This window comes from Babylonia areolata, chromosome 14 (genome assembly GCF_041734735.1).
Source record: "Babylonia areolata isolate BAREFJ2019XMU chromosome 14, ASM4173473v1, whole genome shotgun sequence".
NCBI lineage: Eukaryota > Metazoa > Mollusca > Gastropoda > Neogastropoda > Buccinidae > Babylonia > Babylonia areolata.
The window spans coordinates 29,924,164-29,947,213 of NC_134889.1; the positions used below are offsets into that span (position 1 = coordinate 29,924,164).

Genomic DNA, 23,050 nt, shown 5'->3' on the forward strand with positions numbered 1-23,050 from the left:
GTTACTGTCCAGTGTATATTTTTCTTTTATGTGGTGTTACTGTCCAGTGTATATTTTTCTTTTATGTGGTGTTACTGTCCAGTGTATATTTTTCTTTTATGTGGTGTTACTGTCCAGTGTATATTTTTGTTTTATGTGGTGTTACTGTCCAGTGTATATTTTTCTTTTATGTGGTGTTACTGTCCAGTGCATCTATTTTCTTTTATGTTCTATTAAAGTCCAGATCAACTGGACAGTTACACATAAGAAAATGATGAACTGGATAGTAACACACACACAAAAAACAAAAAAAAAGATGCACTGGACATGTAATACAACATAAAAGAGAAAGACTTCCTTCTGATAAGCTGTCTCCAATTCCCGCTGCACTCTAATAAAGTTGTCAAAGACACATGACATCAAGCCATCAATGCTTGGTGATTTCCATCAGCTTCGTAAGAGACAGGAACTCAGGAACACATTCAGAACACCCCAAACCCAACCCCTAACCCCCCCCCCCCCCGAAAAAAAACAACAACGACAAACAAACAAAAAAACCCACTCATTCCTTTCATTTTGCAAGTTCACCCATGAGAAATCCATGAATGCAAAATAGCTTTTTAAAAATTTTTTTTATTCCACAGAATGGACATCATATTCATGCCTTGAACATTGCTACACAGAACTACATACATCTCCTGTTGCTTACTGCCCAGATGACCGCAAGGGGCCGTAGCAGGGCCGTGCACAGAACTTACTGACACAAAAAACATACACACTGCCTCAAGAGTGTAAGCCACAATAAACAAGACACAAATGAGGCCGGGAGTGTGACACATGGAACCAATGAACAGATAATAATAAAGTAACCATCATTTCCTGACGAGACGTGTTATGTTCAAGCCAATGATGCTCAACACTTCCCATCAGATCTGTATAACCAGTAAACAAAAAAAGAAGAAAAAGAAAAAAAAGAAGGGATTGTAGACCTGTGTGGCTTTGTTGGCCGAGGTCGGTCCGACTGTCTTGTTTTGACTTGTGCTTTGTTGTTTCTCCTTCTTCTTCTTCTTATCCTCCTCCTCCTCCTCCTCCTCCTTCTTCTTCTTCTCTTCTCTCTCTTCTGCGTTAATTCCTCTTCACATCACAGGTTCTTTCTTTCTACTTTTGTTTCATTCTATTCTATATCTTTGTAATAGATTTGTTGAAACTTACATGATTCAGGTCAGTTTCAAACTTCTCGCTGTGAATACCTCCATCATCACATACTTTAAAAAAAAAAAAAAATGCACAGGACAGGATTTTCGTGTAAGATATTCTTGTTATCCTGTTTAACCCCCCCCCCCCCCCCCACCCGACCCCCCCACCCCCAAAAAGTGAAAAAAAAAACCCACCAACTGTGATGAATTGTAACATTTCAAAAAAAAGAAAGAAAAATAACCAAGAAAACAAAATCCTGTTAAAAAAAAAAAAAAAAAATGTCCACAGAAAGTCCCATACTTTCGTGTCTACAGTAATGCTTGGGAAGCTAAAAAAAAAAAAAAAAAAAAAAAAAAAAATCCCATAAAAAGTCCCCACCCCCCTTAACCCCCCCCTGTCATCCCCCCCTCAACCCTCACCCCCACACCCACACTTCCACACGCCGCTCAGCTCAGTACCGCTTGGGCAGCGGCTTGACGGTCATGCTCTCCAGGCACTCGAAGACGGTGTGGGGGTCCTGGTCGGCGATGACGTGCTGGGCGTCCAGGTAGTAGTCGGCGATCTCCTCCACGTAGGCGTGGTACTGGGCGAGGCGCTTCCTCACGGCCTCCTCCATGTCCTGCGGGTGGTGCACCAGCCTGTCCTTGACCTCCTGGGTGCGGGGAGGGTTGTACAGCATGTGGTAGCGGTCGCCTGTCATGGGGTCTGTGGCCCGCTGGGTCAGGCGCTCGATCACCGAGTCGTTGGGGACCTCCAGGAAGAAGACCCTGCGGGGCAAAAAAAGAAAAAAGAAAAAAAAAATGTTATAGTGTGACGATATTTGGAGTTACTCTTTTTTTTTTTTTAATGAAAAAAAAAACAACAAACCGTCAGGTGCTGCTGCATATATAAACAGAAGGTAGGTAAGGTATTGTGATGATATTAGAGAGTAAGACTTTTGGGGTCAGGATCTCAATCACCAAGTCATTGGGGGCCTCCAGGAAAAAGACCCTGAGAGAGGGGAGGAAAAAGGGGGGAAAAAAAAAGGGTTAGTGTGACGATATTTGGAGTAAGACAGTTTTTTTGTAAAAAAGCAACAACAAAACAAACAAACAAAAAAAAAACAACCAAAAAAGGCCATGACAGGGGGAGGGAAAAAGAAAAGTTTAGTGTGACGATATCTGGAATAAGACTTTTTTTCTAGGAAAAACAAAACAAAAAACAAAAAACAACCCTGAGAGGGGGAAAAAAGAAAAGAAAAGTTTAGTGTGATCATATTTGGAGTAAGCTGTGTACACAAACAGAAGGGAGGTAAGGTATCGTGATGATATTTAAAGTAAGACTTTTTTTTTTTTTTGTTGGTAAGGCGTTCGATCACCACATCCGTATCCATACCCATTTGTTCATACAGCGCCCCACCTGTTAGGTGCCAGACCGGCCTTGTCCAGCTGCTCTGCCTGCTCTCTGGTGCGTGGGTACCCGGACAGAACCCAGCCCCGGGTCTGACAGTCCAGCTGACACAGCCTCTCCTTCAGGATGTTCAGCACGATGCCATCCGGCACTGCGAGGGACACACGCCATCATGCCGTGTCAGTTCAAAGGTTAAAGGTTAATGGTTAAAAGTTACAGGTCCTTGTAACGTCAGGATGTTGAGCACGATGCCATCCGGCACTGCGAGGGACACACACCATCATGCTGTGTCAGTTCAAAGGTTAAAGGTTAATGGCTAAAAGTTAAAGGTCCTTGTAACGTCAGGATGTTGAGCACGATGCCATCCGGCACTGCGAGGGACACACGCCATCATGCTGTGTCAGGTCAAAGGTTAAAGGTTAAAAGTTAAAGGTCCTTGTAACGTCAGGATGTTGAGCACGATGCCATCCGGCACTGCGAGGGACACACGCCATCATGCCGTGTCAGTTCAAAGGTTAAAGGTTAATGGTTAAAAGTTAAAGGTCCTTGTAACGTCAGGATGTTGAGCACGATGCTATCCGGCACTGCGAGGGACACACACCATCATGTTGTGTCAGTTCAAAGGTTAAAGGTTAATGGTTAAAAGTTAAAGGTCCTTGTAACGTCAGGATGTTGAGCACGATGCCATCCATCACTGCGAGGGACACACGCCATCATGCTGTGTCAGTTCAAAGGTTAAAGGTTAATGGTTAAAAGTTAAAGGTCCTTGTAACGTCAGGATGTTGAGCACGATGCCATCCGGCACTGCGAGGGACACATCATCATCATGCTGTGTCAGTTCAAAGGTTAAAGGTTAATGGTTAAAAGTTAAAGGTCCTTGTAACGTCAGGATGTTGAGCACGATGCCATCCGGCACTGCGAGGGACACACGCCATCATGCCGTGTCAGTTCAAAGGTTAAAGGTTAATGGTTAAAAGTTAAAGGTCCTTGTAACATCAGAATGTTGAGCACAATGCCATCCGGCACTGCGAGGGACACACGCCACCATGCTCTGTCAGGTCAAAGGTTAAAGGTTAATGGTTAAAAGTTAAAGGTCCTTGTAACGTCAGGATGTTGAGCATGATGCCATCCGGCACTGCGAGGGATACATCATCATGCTGTGTCAGTTCAAAGGTTAGAGGTTAATGGTTAAAAGTTAAAGGTCCTTGTAACGTCAGGATGTTGAGCACGATGCCATCCGGCACTGCGAGGGACACACGCCATCATGCTGTGTCAGTTCAAAGGTTAAAGGTTAATAGTTAAAAGTCCTTGTAACGTCAGGATGTTGAGCACGATGCCGTCCGGCACTGCGAGGGACACACGCCATCATGCTGTGTCAGTTCAAAGGCTAAAGGTTAATGGTTAAAAGTTAAAGGTCCTTGTAACGTCAGGATGTTGAGCATGATGCCATCCATCACTGCGAGGGACACACACCATCATGCTGTGTCAGGTCAAAGGTTAAAGGTTAAAAGTTAAAGGTCCTTGTAACGTCAGGATGTTGAGCACGATGCCATCCGTCACTGCAAGGGACACACGCCATCATGCTGTGTCAGTTCAAAGGTTAAAGGTTAATGGTTAAAAGTTAAAGGTCCTTGTAACGTCAGGATGTTGAGCATGATGCCATCCGGCACTGCGAGGGACACACACCATCATGCTGTGTCAGTTCAAAGGTTAAAGGTTAATGGTTAAAAGTTAAAGGTCCTTGTAACGTCAGGATGTTCAGCATGATGCCATCCGGCACTGCGAGGGACACACGCCATCATGCTGTGTCAGTTCAAAGGTTAAAGGTTAATGGTTAAAAGTTAAAGGTCCTTGTAACGTCAGGATGTTGAGCACGATGCCATCCGGCACTGCGAGGGACACACGCCATCATGCTCTGTCAGGTCAAAGGTTAAAGGTTAATGGTTAACAGTTAAAGGTCCTTGTAACGTCAGGATGTTGAGCACGATGCCATCCGGCACTGCGAGGGATATATCATCATGCTGTGTCAGTTCAAAGGTTAGAGGTTAATGGTTAAAAGTTAAAGGTCCTTGTAACGTCAGGATGTTCAGCACGATGCCATCCGTCACTGCGAGGGACACACGCCATCATGCTGTGTCAGTTCAAAGGTTAATGGTTAAAAGTTAAAGGTCCTTGTAACGTCAGGATGTTCAGCACGATGCCATCCGGCACTGCGAGGGACACACACCATCATGCTATGTCAGTTCAAAGGTTAAAGTTTAAAAGTTAAAGGTCCTTGTAACGTCAGGATGTTGAGCACGATGCCATCCGTCACTGCAAGGGACACACGCCATCATGCTGTGTCAGTTCAAAGGTTAAAGGTTAATGGTTAAAAGTTAAAGGTCCTTGTAACGTCAGGATGTTGAGCATGATGCCATCCATCACTGCGAGGGACACACACCATCATGCTGTGTCAGTTCAAAGGTTAAAGGTTAAAAGTTAAAGGTCCTTGTAACGTCAGGATGTTGAGCACGATGCCATCCGTCACTGCAAGGGACACATCATCATCATGCTGTGTCAGTTCAGAGGTTATAGGTTACAGGTCCCAGTTCTGTCAGCATCGTGTTGTTTTAGTTCAAAGGTTAAAGGCCCCTGATCGATCAGGACTTGTATTTGCATTTGTATTTCTTTTTATCACAACAGATTTCTCTGTGTGAAATTTGGGCTGCTCTCCCCAGGAAGAGCACGTCGCTACACTACAGCGCCACCCTTTTTTTTTTGTATTTTTTCCTGCGTGCAGTTTTATTTCTGTTGCCTACTGAAGTGGATTTTTCTACAGAATTTTGCCAGGAACAACCCTTTTGTTGCCGTGGGTTCTTTTACGTGCGCTAAGTGCATGCTGCACACGGGACCTCAGTTTATCTTCTCATCCGAATGACTAGTGTCCAGACCACCACTCAAGGTCTAGTGGAGGGGGAGAGAACATCAGCGGCTGAGCCGTGATTCGAACCAGCGCGCTCAGATTCTCCCGCTTCCTAGGCAGACACGTTACCTCAAGGCCATCACTCTATCATGCTGTGTCAGTTCAAGGTTAAAGGTCCCTGATCCTTCAGAATATTGAGCACAATGCCATCCAGCACTGTCACCACACACCATCATATAGTTAATTCAAAGGTTAAAGGTTAAAGGTCCCTGATCCTTCAGCATGTATGAGCATGATGCCATCTGGCACTGCCACCACACACCATCATATTGTTAGTTCAAAGGTTATGGGTTACTAGATAGAAGTCACTGTTCTGTCAGGATGTTGAGCACGATGCCAAAGAGCCGTGCAGGGATATACACCATCATGCTACGTTAGTTCACAGGTCAAAGGTTAAAGGTCCCGTAACTAAGCCCAAGCCTACAACAATCATAATCATTTACTGAAACAAACACAGCAAACTACGGTTTGGATTCCAACCATGTTGTATCAGAGTGAAGATGTAGGAATACACATCACAGAAAATTAAGGAAACGTCTGTTCATATGTGTGTGCATGAATTTGTACACGTGTGTGTGTGTGTGTGTGTGTGTGTGTGTGTGTGTGTCTGTGTGTCTGTGTGTGTGCTTGTGCAAGTATCAGTGTTTGTGCAAGAGTATGTTAATACGCTTGTGTGTGGGACGCAGGAAAAGGGGTGTGAAATTTGTACACGTGTGTGTGTATATGTATGTGTGTGTGTGTGTGTGTGTGTGTGTGTGTACGTGTGTGTGCAAGTATTTGTGTTCATGCAAGAGTAAGTTAATACGCTTGTGTGTGTGTGTGTGTGTGTGTGTATGAGATACATGAAGAAATGGTGGCGTGGTGTCTGCAAAAAAAACGTGTCCAAAAAAATGTGTCGACAAAGCCAACATATCTGTATGGATTCCCTGCCATGTGCACCAACGTGGGCACCATACCAACTCACTCATCATGTCTTTCTCCACGTAGGGCTTGGCTGCCAGACCAGCCTTGGTCTCCTGGGTGATGGCCTGCTTGATCAGCTGGCCGCAAGACACTGGCAGCACACACACACACACACACACACACACACACACGCATGCCATGTGAGCACACACCCACACATGCATGCATACATACACACATGCACGCCCACATGCATGCATGCATGCACACGCACATTTTCACGAACACATGCACATCCACACACATACACACAGACACACACACACCAACTGATGTATAGCTCATGTTAATCATCTAAACATTATGGACAATGTATACACTGCAGCACAGATACACATACACACATGTGAGTATGCATGCGTGCGTGCGCACACACACACACACACACACACACACCAACTTAACCCAACCCAACCCATCCCATCCCAACTCAACCCAACCCAACTCAACCCAACCCAACTCAACCCAAATCAACCCATCCCAACCCAACTCAACCCAACCCAACCCAACCCAACTCAACCCAACCCAACTCAACCCAACTCAACCCAACCCAACCCAACCCATCCCAACCCAACTCAACTCAACTCAACTCAACCCAACCCAACCCAACCCAACTCAACCCAACCCATCCCATCCCAACTCAACTCAACCCAACCCATCCCAACCCAACTCAACTCAACCCATCTCATCCCAACTCAACCCAACTCAACTCAACCCAAATCAACCAATCCCAACCCAATTCAACCCAACCCAACTCAACTAAAACCAACCCAACCCATCCCAACCCAACCCAACTCAACCAAACACAACCCATCCCAACACAACCCAACCCAATGCAACACAACTCAACACAACTAAACCCAACTCGACATACCGGATCAGGATGTATGATTTTAAACACACACACACACACACACACAAGCACACGCACATGCACACACACACACAGACACACACACACACAGACACACCTTTGACGAGGTTGTACTTGTTGGCCAACAGAGAGGCCTGCACGCCCTTCCCACTGCCCGTGGGTCCCAGCAGCACGATGCGGGGAGCCAGGGGGGCGTAGGACCTGGGCTGACTCTGAAGGAAGGCAAACGCTGCACACAGCACGCAACAACGCCACAGGGTCTACCACAACATCAAACCAAAACACACAATACAAGAAAATTATCTCTAAACCAAGAAACTGCTGACACGACACAGAAAGACGACATTTAAAAGAAAGTAAAGCTAACAATAAATAAAAGCATTTCAACCACAATTCCAGTTTCAGTTTCTCAAGGAGGTGTCACTGCGTTCGGACAAATCCATATACGCTGCACCACATCTGCTGCACCATAACCCAATGTGTTTAGTCAGGCCTTGAGGGTCTTTGTGAAAAGATGCCAGCACCTGGATTCAACCCAGAACTCTATGTCTGATGCTTTGACAACTTGGCAGTTTGCACCCAACGTCATAGCTCACCTTGTGAAAAGTCGTCAGCTTTGGGCTGGTCAGCACCAGGATTCAAACCCAGAACCCTAAATTTGACGATTTAACAACTCTGGCACCATAGCTCACCTTGTGAAAAGACGTCAGCTTTGCGCTGGATAGTGCCAGAATTCAAACCCAGAACCCTAAGTCCAACACTTTAACGACTCTGGCACCATAGCTCACCTTGTGAAAAGACGTCAGCGTTGGGCAGGATAGTTCCAGGAACCTCAGTCCGATGCTTTAACAACTCGGCAGTGTGCACCCAACGCCATAGCTCACCTTGTGAAAAGGTGTCACCTTTCGACTGGTCAGCGCCAGGATTCAAACCCAGGACCCTCAATCCAGTTTTTTCATGGCTCAGTAATTTGCACTCTACGCCATAGCTCACCTTGCGAAAAGACGTCAGCTTTCGGTGGGTCAGCGTCAGGATTCAAACCCAGGACCTTAAGTCCAACACTTTAACCCTTTGACTGCCAAGCAAAAGAACCCAACCCCCCCAGCCCCCCCCCCCCCCCCCCCAACCCCCCAAAAAACCAAACCAGCAGAAAGTGGTGTTTCAAGTCATATATGAATATCTCTAAATCAATTGTGTGAATTTTCAGCCTTCCACAGTTATTTCCCTTCTTTTGATGTCATCAATACTGTCATCATGACCCAGAGTTCTGCAGGCAAGGCAGTCAAGGAGTTAACAAAACTCTGACACCATAGCTCACCTTGTGAGAAGACGTCAGCTTTGGGCTGGTCAGCGTTGATGACCTTGAGGGCGGAGCTGTAGCAGCGAGCGATGGCGTCGCTATGGCGATGGTACTCCACCAGTTTCTCCACCATCTCCGCCTCGCTCTGCCCCTTCCCCTCCTCCAGGCGGCCCTGAACCTCCGTGTTGCTGGGCCAGTCGAAGGTCGTGTGGTACACGTCTGAGGACATGATCACGCGTATCGGGTGTGAGTACGTGTTGTGTTTGTGTCTATGATGAACGTGTTGTTTGTGCAAGTGGATGTCGAGTGTGTGTGTTTCATGTTTGTGATGAATGTGTGTTTGTGTAGGTGTATGTCTGGCATGCGTTGTGTTTGTGATGAATGTGTGTGTGTGTGTGTGTGTGTATGTGTAGGTGCATGTCTCGTATAAGTTGTGTTTGTGATGAATGTGGGTTTGTGTAGGTGTGTGTCAAGTATGCGTTGTGTTTGTGATGAATATGTGTTTGTGTAAGTGTGTGTCTAGTATGTATTATATTTGTACTGAATGTGTGTTTGTGTTGGTGGATGTGTATGTTAGTGTGTGTCTATGTTATTGTAAGTGTATATGTACATTTGCGCTCAAAAAGTTCCAGACTGATATGACCTTCACATAATTATGTCTTCAACCCTGAAGTCACTGCCAACATGTGTATGCTGGTGTAAGTCAAATGTGCATGTTACTGTAAATATATGTGCAAGTTAGTGTATGTGCATGCTATAAAGTGCAAGGGTATGTCTATGTAAGTGTAACAGCATATGTATGTTTGTGCAAGTGTATGTTATTGTATGTGCATGTGTATGTCAGTGTAAGTTTATGTGTGTGTGTGAAAGTGTACGTTCATGATTGTGTGTGCCTCTAACACAGTCATATTTGTTTGTATAGGATAAATTCATAACTATGACTATGCTGCCAAGGTTTGGTCTCTCTCTATATATAAACAATTACCGTGGTTGACAAAAATGACAACATTAAACTTTAACCACAAATTCATACATGAACGACTGAGATAGAGTGACTCACCGATTTAAAAAAAAAAAAAGTACCAAAGACCATTCAAGGCAATCGCTTCTTTCTTCCTTCTTTTATTTTTTCTTTTAAATTTTTATCATACTTTTCAGTCTATAAGTTGTTACTTACTCACTCACTTACATTCTTTTTCAAGCAGTCTCTTCATAAAGGGACCTCATTCCATATCTGTATTCTGTGGATCCATACCCAGTTCTTCCATGCATGTTTGTGTGTATGTGCGCCTGTGCACATGCCTCAGAGTGAGTCTGTGTGTGTGTGTGTGTGTGCGTGTGTGTGTGTGCGTGTGTGTGTGCATGCATACGTGTGTGTGTGTGCATGTGTGTGTGCATGCATGTGTGTGTGTGTGTTTGCGTGCATGCATTATGTGTGACTGACATATTACTGTAAAGCACTTTGAGAGGTTTGAAAACACAATACAAATGTACTTTATCACTATTATCATTTTCATTATCATCATAATAATCATTATCATTATTGTTGTTATCAGCATATTAGCTGGAAGTACTGCCAATGCGGTGATAGCCTCGATATGGCTTTTAGTGGTGGCAAGCTGGCTCTACACACCATAATTTGATTTAACATAGTATTATCGTCATTATCATCTTCACCTCCGGTCTTGGGGTCCACCCTTTTGCCGGCAGCTCTCTCAATCAGAACTGTGTCTGGGGCATCCAGCACCACTGGAAAAAAACAAAAAGAATCACAAATCTGATATTTGTCTCTTTTTTTATCCCCTCCTTGACTCCTTCCAGTGACTTCCAACTAATTGAAATAAATGTACATGTGCTCTCTCTCTCTCTCTCTCTCTCTCACAGACACAATACACACACACACAAATAAGCATATACAAACACACACATGCACAGGGACAAGAACACAAATGCACAGTTACACACACGTACACACACACACACATGCACACAAACATGCACACTCAAATGCACAGATACACACACACACACACACACACACACACACACACACACATACAGATATATTTATATATGGCATGTGCATACCTACACATGCACACAACATGGATGGCTTGATGCAAAAAAAAAAGAAAAAAAAAGAAGTTATTGTTTATTCAGTTTACCGTCTTAAAATAAAATTCTGACTGACATTCACATGCGCGCGCACACACACACACACACACACACACAAACAACAACACACGCACACATCCACACAAACACACACCACCATACACACCAACACCACCAACACCAAATTACTTCTACTACATCTTTCTGTCAGCCAACATCCCCATCATCCCCCCCCGCCCCACCCTCCCGACAACCACACCCACCAACACCCACCCCATCAACACAACCTCCTCCCGTTCACCACAACACCCCCTCACCACCCTCCACACCCTGACAGCCACACCCAGCAACACCCACCCCACCACCACCCTCCTCTCGCTCACCACAACATCCTCCTCACCACCCTCCACACCCCGACAACCACACCACCACCCTCTTCCCGCTCACCATAACATCCTCCGCCCCACCCTCCACCCTGCAACAACCACACCCCCAACAACGCCCACCCCACCACCACCACCATGGCAAACGCCTGCTCACCGCAGTGTTTGGGGTAGATGCCCAGCTCCTGCAGTGCCAGAGCCTGTTGGCGCGTCTGAGGGAAGCCTTCCATGATCCACCCTTTCTTCACGCAGTCAAACAGCTTCATCCTCTCCTTCAGGATTGACACCCACATCTCCGTAGGCACCGGCTGTTGGTGTAGCGTGTGAGCCAACACAGAAAGAACAGCACTGAGTTGTATTGTATTGTATTGTATTGTATTGTATTGTATTGTGTTCCATTGTGTTCTGTTGGGTTCTGTTGGGTTGAATAATATTACATTTTCTTGTCACAACAGATTTCTCGGTGTGAAGTTCGGGGAGAAGCGCGTTGCCACACTGAGAGCGCCACCCCTTCATTTTTTTTTCTCCCTGCCTGTAGGACAGACAGACAGACAAACAGACAGACAGAAAGACACCCACATCTCCATAAGCACCAGCTGTTGGTGTAGCTGTGAGCCCAGCCACCAACATCACAGCCATCAACATGTTTCAAGTCAGGCATGGTCACTGACAGACATGGATAGACAGGTAGAGACAGACAGACAAACATGGATACAAACACACACCCACACACCTACATACACACACACCTACACACACACACACACACACACACACTCACACACACACACACACACATACATACACATTATGTCAACAGCAATCAGAGACATGTCACAGACATGGACTGACAGACAGACAGACATAAAGACAGATGTACAAACACATACACATCATGTGGACAGCAGAAAAGAGATAAGTCAAACACACACACACACACACACACACACACACATACACAATGCACTACCCCCACCCCCAACCCCCCTGCACCCTATGTCAATATCAGTCAGCTATCTACCTAACTGAAGCCCTGCTACAGTTTCAAATATGTACCGGTACATGTGCAGACACCCACACACACACACACTACACATACCCCTCTCATAATTCCCACAAACACTTCCTCTTCCCACCCACCCCCCCCTGTCATCCCTCCACACTCCCCTCATAATCCCCACAAACACTCCTCCATCCTCCCCTTTGTCTCACCCACCCACCCACACTCAAACACACACACAGACCCCCTTTCATCCCCCCCCCCCCCCACACACACAGACTACACACACCCCTCTCATAATCCCCACAAACACCCCATCCACAACATCCCAGCCACCCACCCACACAGCTGCCCCCTTCCTCCTCCTCCCCCCCACCAACACACCCCCCTCTCATAATCCCCACAAACACCCCATCCACAACATCCCAGCCACCCACACACACAGCCGCCCCCTTCCTCCCCCCACCACCCACCAACACACACCCCTCTCATAATCCCCACAAACACCCCTCCATCCTCCACCTCACCCACCCACCCATCCACACACCCACACACACACACACAGCCACCCCTTCTCCATTCCCCATCTCACCCCACCACCCACACATACATCCACACACACACCCACTCACACCCACACCCACACGTGCCGCTTTCTTGGCAATGAGGGCTTCCACTTTGTCCAGCAGTTTCAGGTCGACCCGCACACACCCCGCCTACACCCACACACCCACCCACACAAACACCCACCCAAACAAACATCCCCCCCCCCACACACACACACCCATCCCCCCCCCCCCCCCCCACACACACACACCAGCACACCCACCGCTTTCTTGGCAATGAGGGCCTCTACTTTGTCACGCAGTTTCAGGTCGGCCTCCTGCACCAGGTTGTCTGGCGTGAGGTGTGTGCAGCGCAGTTTACCCGCCACCATCTTGCTGATGCTGTGCTTGCCTGCCGCCGGTGGGCCCAGGATCATGATCTGTGGCACTGGTGGGTTGGGTGGGGGGGATGAGGGGGGGGCAGAAAGGTTTGAACATTAGGCCGTGATCATCTGTTTAGTTTTCAGTTACTCAAGGAGGCGTCACTGCGTTCAGACAAATCCATCCATCCATATACACACACACACACACACACACACACACACACACACACACACGCTACACCACATCTGCTAAGCAGATGTCTGACCTGCTAGCAACATAACCCAACACGCTTGGTCAGGCCTTGAGACATGATCATCAGTGAATACTAGTGTATGTTGTTGTTGTTGTTGTTGTTGTTGTAGGCATGATCATCAGTGAATACTAGTGTATGTTGTTGTTGTTGTTGTTGTTGTTGTTGTTGTAGGCATGATCATAAGTGAATACTACTGTATGTTGCTGTTGTTGTTGTTGTTGTTCTTCTTCTCAATTGTACTGATATGGTTTCTTTGGAATCAGAATAGCTGAGAGACTCTGTGTGTGTGTGTGTGTGTGTGTGTGTACGTGTGGATAAAAGTGTGGATAAAAGTGTGTGTGCGTGTGCGCAAATGTGTGTGTGAGTCTGCATGCATGCATGCAATCCTGTGTACACACAGACGCATCTCTCTCATATAGATGTGTCAGCAAAATTCAGAGTGGAGAGGACACACAGAAGCAGACCTACCATCCAGCGTGTCTCTGTTCAGCAGGTCAATCAGGAATGCAACTGGGTCATCAGGACGGTTGATGATCAGCTGTTCTATCAGTTGCTACACATCAGTGCAAAATAAATGACACAGTCAGTCACTGCAAATTCATCATCATAATTTAACAATCCATAAAAGAATGACAGAACAAAGGAAGAACAAGTAGAAATGATGAAAAACAACAACAAGAAAACATTAAAAAAGGAGGCAGGCAAGTATTGACCCTAATTGCTAAGGAAGTCAAACCTTGCCTTCCCCATACACATACATGCAAGCATGCATACACACACACACACACACACACACACACACACACACACACACACACAATGTGCACAGCACAACAACAATTTAAACAAACAATCTGAAGGCTTTGAAGAATGAGACTAGCCTGTGACACATAATGTGTAGTGAGTGAGTGAGTGAGTGAGTGAGTGTGTGTGTGTGTGTGTGTGTGTGTGTGTGTGTGTGTGCATCAGTTGGCAGCCATGTTTACAGTACACAGTGAGTAATAATAGATATGTTGTTCTTACAGGGATTGGTTCAGTGTTTTCAACTATTTCTGCAATACACTCTTTGACACTGGTTTTCAAGGCATTCATTGCTCTCTCTCTCTCTCTCTCTCTCTCTCCAAATATGCTTTGTCCGGACTTCTGTAAAATTAATCTCGTTCATTTGAGATCAAAGCTAATGGTTCCTTGTAAACACAATAATTTACAAAGAGAAACTACGAATACCTTGTACATATCGAAGAGTCCATGCTTTTCGGCGTACATGGCAAACTCTGGTGGAATCAACAACGGGCGTTTTGTTTGATCCATTGTGATGATCTTCGCTGCCGACTATGGTCTCCCTCTTCTTGTTTTCTGAGGTTGCTACGATGCCCACATAGCGGTTGTAAATGGGCTCACTATTGGTTTATCCTAGACACCGATGTAACATTTTCAGTCATTGGATCATTTTTTACCTACGGGAAGCAACTCCGTTTGCCCTTTTCTCCTTCCTATGCGGCAGATCCACCTGACAAGATGGCTGCGATAACCTTAGCCCAGTACGGAACAGGTGCGTTTGTAACCACTGCTTTGCACCCACTGGGATATGCAAAGGTATTGATTCAGGCGGGTTACGAACCTCTACCTCCTACCCCATCAGTTTCTCTTTTTGGCAAAGAATCGCTTATTTATCCAAATGTCTTGCAGTACATCTCCCATATCCACAAAGTGGACGGGTTTTCGGGCCTCTACCGCGGTCTATTTCCGCGTGTACTGTCCGGAACTTTGGGAAACTTCGTGCAAAATAGTGTTGCGGAGAAACTGAAAGTTGTCGCAGCAGACCTGCAGACGCGACAGGCCAACGAAGGTGAGGAGGAGGACGAGCTGGCAGTGTGGCTGAAAGGTTTCTGCATCGACACGACACAGGAAACCATTTCGCGATGCTGCGGCATCGTCGCCAGTCACCCCTTGCAGGTCATCACCGTGCGATGCATGCTGCAGTTCGTCGGCAGGGAAACCACCTACGACTCGGTGTTCTCATCCATACGTGAGATTTACGACAACGATGGGATCCTGGGCTTCTTTGCGGGCCTGATGCCACGGCTGGTTGGGGAGGTGTTGATGGTGTGGGTCACCAACTTCCTGGCCAGGCTGCTCAACCGGTATCTGGTGGAGGAGAAGGACATGAAGTCGTACACAGCTGCAGCGTGTGGCCTGGTGGTGTCCCACTTCACCTACCCCTTCACCCTCACCAGCAACATCATGGCTGTCAACGGATCTGGTCTGGTGGCTGCCAGTCCGCCTCGCATGCCGCGCTACGACAACTGGTTGGATTGTTTCTCTGACCTGGGAGCCAAGGGCCAGCTGAAGCGTGGTGCCAGTATGTTCTGGCGCTATTACCATGGACCAGTAATTTACCGTGAGGGAAAGATTGTGGCTGCTCCAAGACCTTTTGGAGCATAGAATGCATGTGATTTTGCTCATCAGATGTTGAATTAATGACATATATCATTATATATATGATGTGCTCTGTAGAAATAGAATGGAAAACTTCACCTAGAAATAACATCATGAGCATGTCATCAGAACATGGTGAATGAATGTAACATTATTCAAAAGAATGTGTCTAATATTACATATATTGATATGAATAAGTGAAAACTTGCCTTTTGATTTTTGATGAAATTTTTAGTGATTGGTCATTAGATGCTTTTTCACGCTTATTTCAAGAGCTGAGTAAATTTTATTCAGAAGAATTGAGTAGTTTACTCACAGATTCTTTAATCAGTGACATGTTGAAAGACAAAAAGGTTTAGCAAGATTTTCTTGAATATTCAGTTGCAGAGATGACTAACTTTGTCAGTTATCAAAATTCCTTTTTTTCCTTATTTTGTTTTTGGACTGGTAATCATAATGTTAGAAAATGTAAATGGTATGAATGATAGTGTTGTTTTCATTTTCCCCTCAGCCTTCAAAATATTTGTTTATAATAATAGATTAGTTGATATTATTTTAGTATTTTACATTTATTATTGTTGGTGTAGGTTTTTTGTGTGTGTTTTTTTTTTTCCTTTTTTTTTCTTTTTTTTTTTGGCGTGTGTGCATACTTTTTAAGCAACATGATTTCATGACATTTAATTTCACCAATCATCACTCCTAGACCCCTAGACAAGGCACAGGTGCTCTCTGCAGCCAGTAGAAATGATAGTCATTTTACCCCTGCCCCAATGCCAGCCAGAGAGTGACTTAATGTCCTGAAAAGGTCTGTAGGAAACGCCTCCCAAATATTATGATTATTTGTGGATAGTGAAACAGGAACAGCTATCTATATTCCTTGACCAACACTGATCCTACGCAAAAAATCTGCACCAAGCATCAGATGAAGAGGAGAGCGATTTGCAACATGGTAGCAGAGTTTGGTGGCATGAAATCCAAATGTAGTTAATGAATGAAAAAAATGACAGGACTTAGATTATTTCTTGCAAAAAATTGGGGTGGCATTGATTTCTCTGCTCGAATGCAATGGACTTTGGTAGACTTTTTACATTTTAGCAGTTGAAACCAAGTGATAGAACGTCAGGCATGTATGGAAGTTAGACGAGAGTGAAGATACTTTTGATTTTCTATGAAGAACTTAACATAACCTACGGATTCAAAAGTCAGATGTTGTACAAGTAGATGCAGTGACTTTAAGTTTCAAGATAACTAAATTGAAACACTGTACATTGCACTAAGGCAGTTAGTCATGTATTATATTATTATGATACAGCAGTGTAAGCCAGCTGTGCCACACATTTTGTGTATGTCACTCTGTGTGTATCTTTGTCAGTCTGTGTGTGTTTTTTGTGTGTTTTTTTGTGTGTTTTTTCCCCCCACTTTTTGAGTTCTTTGTTCCCATTGTGATAGGTGCAAACTGCAAATGTTTACGAGTTCATCAGAACTCAAAAAATTTTCCATCTTCATTTTGATCATAAAGTTCTGTATTGAAAACTAAATTATTGAGGGAAAAAAAAAATTGACAGTTTGTGAAACAAGTTTCAAAACTACAACCAGGTACATACAGAAGTTTAGAGATTGGTCAAGCAGTTGTTGATTGGATTTTGGTGTGACGTGGAAGGTACGGTATTATGTGTGTGCACAAATTTTAAGTATTGTAATAGATAGTATATATTTATTTTGATTTCACTGGCCTTTTTTCTTTGGTTGAGCTTGAATTGAAAAGCTAGATTTCTGTGATAGTAGTACGGTGATAGGACCTGATTTTGTGAACTGAGGGGAAAGTGATACTAATACTGTAATACTGTAGCCTGACCAGTGCAGTCTGTGGCACATTTCTCCTCCACCCTTGGCACTTTTGGCAAGGTGCAGCAGATAGAAGTAAGGGAGAGAAAGTAAATTTTAAGGGAAAAAAACTTTTTTTTTTCTTTTTTTTTTCCCAGTTTTATCGTATTCATAATCAGTACCATAATTCCCAGCACTGAGCTGTCAGTTGCCGGTGTCAAACACCCACACACACTGTGACACATACACTATCCTACCCACACTATTCTTCTCCCACTCCCCTCCCCAGCCACCCACCTCCCATCCCCCTCCTCCCTTTTTTTTTCTCTCCCCATCTAATGTTACTTGAAGTTGAAAGCTATGTTAAACTGAAGACTACCACTACTGCTACTCTCTCATAAGTTTGGAAGTTTTGACTGTGATTGTGATTACCATTGATTATCTGTTAACTCATCAGTTACTGAGTTAACACTCTCAGCCCTTTTACTCGAAACATACAGGACTTTACGAGGTTCAAAAGTTGCTCATGAGTCTCGAGTGACAACTATCACCTCTGTTCAGTCCTTGTTTTCTTCCATCATAAACTGATGAGCGCTCAGTCAACAGTTGAACTCAAGTTTTCCTCATAACCTACACTACAGCATGATGTTCGTGTGCTTAGGTTATTTTATTACTGAGCCGTTGTAATCCCTCATGATAAATGTGTTACCAGTGACATAATTTTCAACTTTGTTTCATTGGTTGCTACAAATGTCCATCCAAGCAGAACATAGGCATCACCATTCAGCAACTTGTTGCTAAAAAAGAGTGTCTGCCCCAGTGCGTCACTCACTTTGTGGTCTTTTTGTTGTGATCATTTGGAGATGAAGAGTTGTTGTAAAGTATGTAATTCTGTTGGTTTTATGGTACTGTTAGGCAGCTGGGAATATCTGCTGTTCTGACAACTTGAAATGAGCTGTGTTTATTCTTTCTTGTTCTTCCTGTTCTCCGTGTGTGTGTGTGTGCGTGTGCATGCATGCGTGCGTGCATGTGTGTGGGTGCTCAGTGTTTTTCTTGTTACGAGAAGCACTGTTTTGTATGTGTCTTAAACCATTTTTCTTGATCTGCATTTTTTGTTTTATTTTGATTACAATTACAGATAATTGTAAGAAATTTCATTGATACTGACACTAGTAGTAGTATGAATTTTTAGGTTTAAAAAAAAAAAACAACCACCCAAAACAACTAATGTTCACAGTCACACACATTTTTTGCATTTGCAACAGTGCTGTCCAAAGCAGACTGGTACAGAGGAATGAAAAACCTCTACTTTTTGAAGACTCTTGAGTGACACTCATGATTTTGTAGCTGAGTCATTGGATCCTTTGCTGTCTTACAGTGATTGTAGTGAGCAGTTACTCCATGAAAGGCCAGCTTTTTACTCACATTCCCTTTTTTTTTTTTTTTTGGTTTGGTTTGGTGTGAATTGTGCAAAATTTCACTCCCTCTCAAGTCTGGGCTTGGTTTGAACTGTCCAACACGTCAAGACAGTCCCAGGGGTGGGTTGCATGAGGTGATCTTTACAGCACTATTTGCTGAAGAGTTAAGAATGTTCCTAAATATATATATATGGAGTTAACTGTGGAGTTAGGAACATTCTTAACGATAAGCAAACTTAGTGCTGCTAAGTTCGCTCATAATGCAACTCGCCACTGGAGTGTGAGAGAATGTGCCACAAACTGCCAGGTATTGTTCTGTCTGTCTGCCGGCCTGCCTGCCAGTCTCGCTGGCTATCTCTCAGTCTCTGTCAGCCTCTCTCTTTTCCTCTCGCAGGTTTATGAATCAGAGAGTTGGAACACAGTTGTTCTTTTTTTTTCTGTTTTGAGTTCTCAAGAAAATGAGACCAGATGATTTTTATTTTTATTATTATTATTATTTTTTTTTTTTTTTTTTTTTTATAAATAAATTTTGTCTCATTTATAAATTAAGTCTGCAAATGAGTCTGAAAGAAGGTGTGAGGAATAAGTTCTCTGTGCTGGTAATACCTTTGCTGTCTTATTACAGTTAATGTATGTGACTCTGAAAGAATGTGACTTTTGTTTTTGATGTAATGGTGAGACCTTTGCTATTAATATTATTGCTGCGGATTGTAAAATTGGGGCTTGTCTAATCTATTATTGATCAGTAATGATTTATGCAAAAGTGTAAATTTCTTGCTTTGTCAGTATATTCGCTGATAAAGGGTATCTTCTTTCTTTCTATTTAAACCAAAACATGTAAACTGTGTGTTGAGCTTTTTCCTTGGATAAAAAAAAAAAAAAACAAAAAAAACTAAGTATAGATTTGTCTGGATAATACCAGAGTGTTGTGTGTGCATTTTAGGAAATGTTAATTGTTGTTACTGTACATGTAAACAGTAAAAGATTATGGACTTGGCAGTTAGAATCTTTTCTTACAAATGATATAAACCAGTATTCATAAAACAGGAATAATATTATGCTTACCTCAACAGCACATTAATTACCATTCCTTAAAAATTTAGAAAGTGTTGTTATTAAGATAAAATGTCGTCCGGGGTTCATTTCCTGTCTGTTGCAAGCGCATGCATTCACAGCAAATCAAGAAGGTTATGAGTTTCTTTTCCTTACAAACGGCTTTTTATTTGCATCACTTGGGGTCGAAATTGTGTGTGTGTGTGTGAGAGAGAGAGGGGGGTGGTGGGGGGGGGGGGGGGGGGGGGGGAAGGGTGGGGGTGAGAGAGAGAACTGAGTGCAAGGATTAGAAATGATTAATGTAAAGAACCATGTGAATTTAATGAGCACCATGATTTGCAATTTGCAAGGCTGTCCTGCATCATTTCGTGTATAGAAGGTGCACTCTTTGGAATCGTAGGATGCACTTTGATTTCAGCATTGTGCCAACTGATCAAGAGTATCTTTGCTTGCAAAGGCATTGCAGGGATCAGCTGTAGGGTCTGTGGTCAACTGACTGCACCAGAGGTGAGAAGGGGGGTTTTGTTTGTAAATTTCTGTGTGCCAACAGCGGATCACATTTAAAAAACAGAAGAAAGAAAAAAAAAGATTCCACCTTCCCCCCCACCCCCTCCTCCCCCACACTGCCCCCCTCTATATCAATATTGTTTGTTTGCACTCATGCTATTTCGTGATTTATGCTACAAAAGGACTGTTTGTTCTGTTAAAATTGTTATCCACAAATGAGGCACATTTGTGAGAAAGACCTCTTCCCAAAAAAAGGCATGTTGGGGTATTCAGTTAACACTGAATTGGTAAATTGTTAATGAAGTAAGTGTTCATTGATAATGTTTTCATCACAGTCACCAGCACAACCTATCCTCCTTCCCCCCCCCACCCCCCACCCCCAAAGCATGGTGGGTCATTAAATCAATGCTAAATTTGAATTTTTTTTTAAACGAGCAGCATGAAACTGTTTTTATCACAATTTCCACCTGAGTTTCTTTCTGTTTCGCTCTTAATCAGAGTTTTTTTTGTTTAAAAAATAAATGCGGTTGAGATCTTTAAGAATTTAGTTGGGCGATCTTGGTACGGCCTCATGTGGTTCACAGGGATTTTAACTAAAGCAGCTATGTTGCTCTTGTCAGTTTTTAGATCACTTTGCATAACTTAACCAACAACTAACTGCTCCTTGTTCAGATTGCATATTCCCTTATATTGGAGTGATCTTTTGATTTAAATTGGTGGTGTTACAGTTTTCTTTAGTTAATATCTCATTCTGTACTTTGAGTAAGTCATGGTGTTTACATGTCAGTAGGATTTTCTGTCAGAACACGTTTTAGTGGATGTCTGTATAGATTAACTGCTTTCTTTGGATTATATTGCTGTTGCTGTAGTGATATGTTACTTTTTGTTGTTGTTGGTTTATTAGTAACATGTAATTCTGTTACATGACTAACATAATTTGCTTATGCATATATATAATATATAAGCATGCATATGCGCATGCACACATACAGACACCACACCGCACACACACATACATGCTTGCTTGAAATGTAATGGGTTTCATGTTCACAGGAAAGGATTTATTGTTCATGTATAAATACTACTACAAGTATTCTTTCACTATTCTGCTTCTGGGTTATTTTTTAACAGAATATTTTATGATCCTTTGTGCAACTGAGAAGAATAAAGCAGGACGAATGGTTGAATGGGATTTTGTTCTCTGTATGTGTGTGAGCAAATGTGTGTGTAAAGTGTGTCAGATATGATACATTACACATATATACTCTTCTCTCTGAAGACCTTGTACTGTCCAGCTCTCCCTAGAGGTTTTTTTTTTTTTTTTTAAATAATCAATATATATATATATATATATATAATTCAGATAACAATGTTCAGAAAGTGTCTGTTAGCAGGCTTCAGGTTTGCAGCTGGTTGTTGATACATACAAATTTGAAATGACATAACAATGTGGCAGCCAGTATGTCACATAACTTGTTGATTTTTTAGCAAGTCAGTCAGTGAAAAGCTTTTTTTTTTTTTTTTTTTTTTTTTAATAGGTTTCTCTCAATTTTCTGCAAAATAATCATGACTGTGCAGTTTCAAAACCTGAAAAATTGTTTCTGTTGTTCCTTTGCAGTTTGACACTGAACAGACGAACATTATCAACAAAAAACCTGAAAACATTGATTGAAAAATCAGCTATGACGCATGAAAAAAAGCTGTTGTCACTTGTATGCTGTGCAGTAGTACACACCTCCAGTGTGTGTGAGAGAGAGAGAGTGTGTGTATACATAAGGGCATGCATGCATGTGTGACACAAGAGAAAATTGAGTGAAGAAGGCAGATATCCAGCTAACAGCCTGTGCATTAGCGTTCTTTTTGTGTTGAACCCCCTTTATGTGTATACACAAGCAGAAGATCAACATGGATACAAACTCAATTAGGACACACACACACACACACACACACACACACACACACACACAAACTTACTGTCACTTAAACACACACACACAACTTACTGTCACTTACACACACACACAACTTACTGTCACTTACACACACACACACAACTTACTGTCACTTACACACACACACAACTTACTGTCACTTACACACACACACACACACAAACAAGAAGTGACAAATTTCAATAAGAAACCTACCACCCAACACAACTTTAAAAACCATATCCTTGCTGTTTCACACATCACAGGTAACATGCAGGCACACACAATGCTAAATAGCACTCGGCTGAAAAATTCAATGAGTCTGCCATGAAGACGGTTTCACTTGAACACTTATTGCCCAATGCCTACCCTCCCAAACCCACACCCCCCTTTTGTGTGTGTGTGTGTGTTTGTGTTGATCCTCATGGTAAATCTCCCTGCTCCAGAACATATAAATATGCTTGCATGCTTGAACAGGAAATATTTTCTTTGAAGCAGTCAGCAACAAACCAACAATAACCGCAACACACACAC

General features: G+C 43.4%; 2 protein-coding genes across 2 annotated transcripts; one reads left to right on the forward strand and one right to left on the reverse strand.

Annotated features, from left to right (window-relative positions):
* Positions 1-1,599: 1,599 nt before the first annotated feature.
* On the reverse strand, positions 1,600-14,703 carry LOC143289582 (adenylate kinase 8-like). Its single transcript, XM_076598612.1, has 10 exons — positions 14,572-14,703; positions 13,813-13,897; positions 12,992-13,155; positions 11,320-11,470; positions 10,342-10,413; positions 8,683-8,883; positions 7,462-7,593; positions 6,492-6,581; positions 2,575-2,716; positions 1,600-1,943 (listed from the first exon to the last, which is right to left on the reverse strand). The coding sequence occupies exons 1-10, from the start codon at positions 14,653-14,655 to the stop codon at positions 1,628-1,630; spliced, it is 1,437 nt and encodes a 478-aa protein (XP_076454727.1). The 5' UTR covers positions 14,656-14,703; the 3' UTR covers positions 1,600-1,627.
* Positions 14,704-14,849: 146 nt separating this feature from the next.
* On the forward strand, positions 14,850-21,772 carry LOC143289982 (mitochondrial carrier homolog 2-like). The gene has a single exon (XM_076599272.1). It carries the CDS (start codon positions 14,863-14,865, stop codon positions 15,787-15,789), a length of 927 nt encoding a protein of 308 aa, XP_076455387.1. The 5' UTR covers positions 14,850-14,862; the 3' UTR covers positions 15,790-21,772.
* The last annotated feature ends 1,278 nt before the right edge of the window (positions 21,773-23,050 follow it).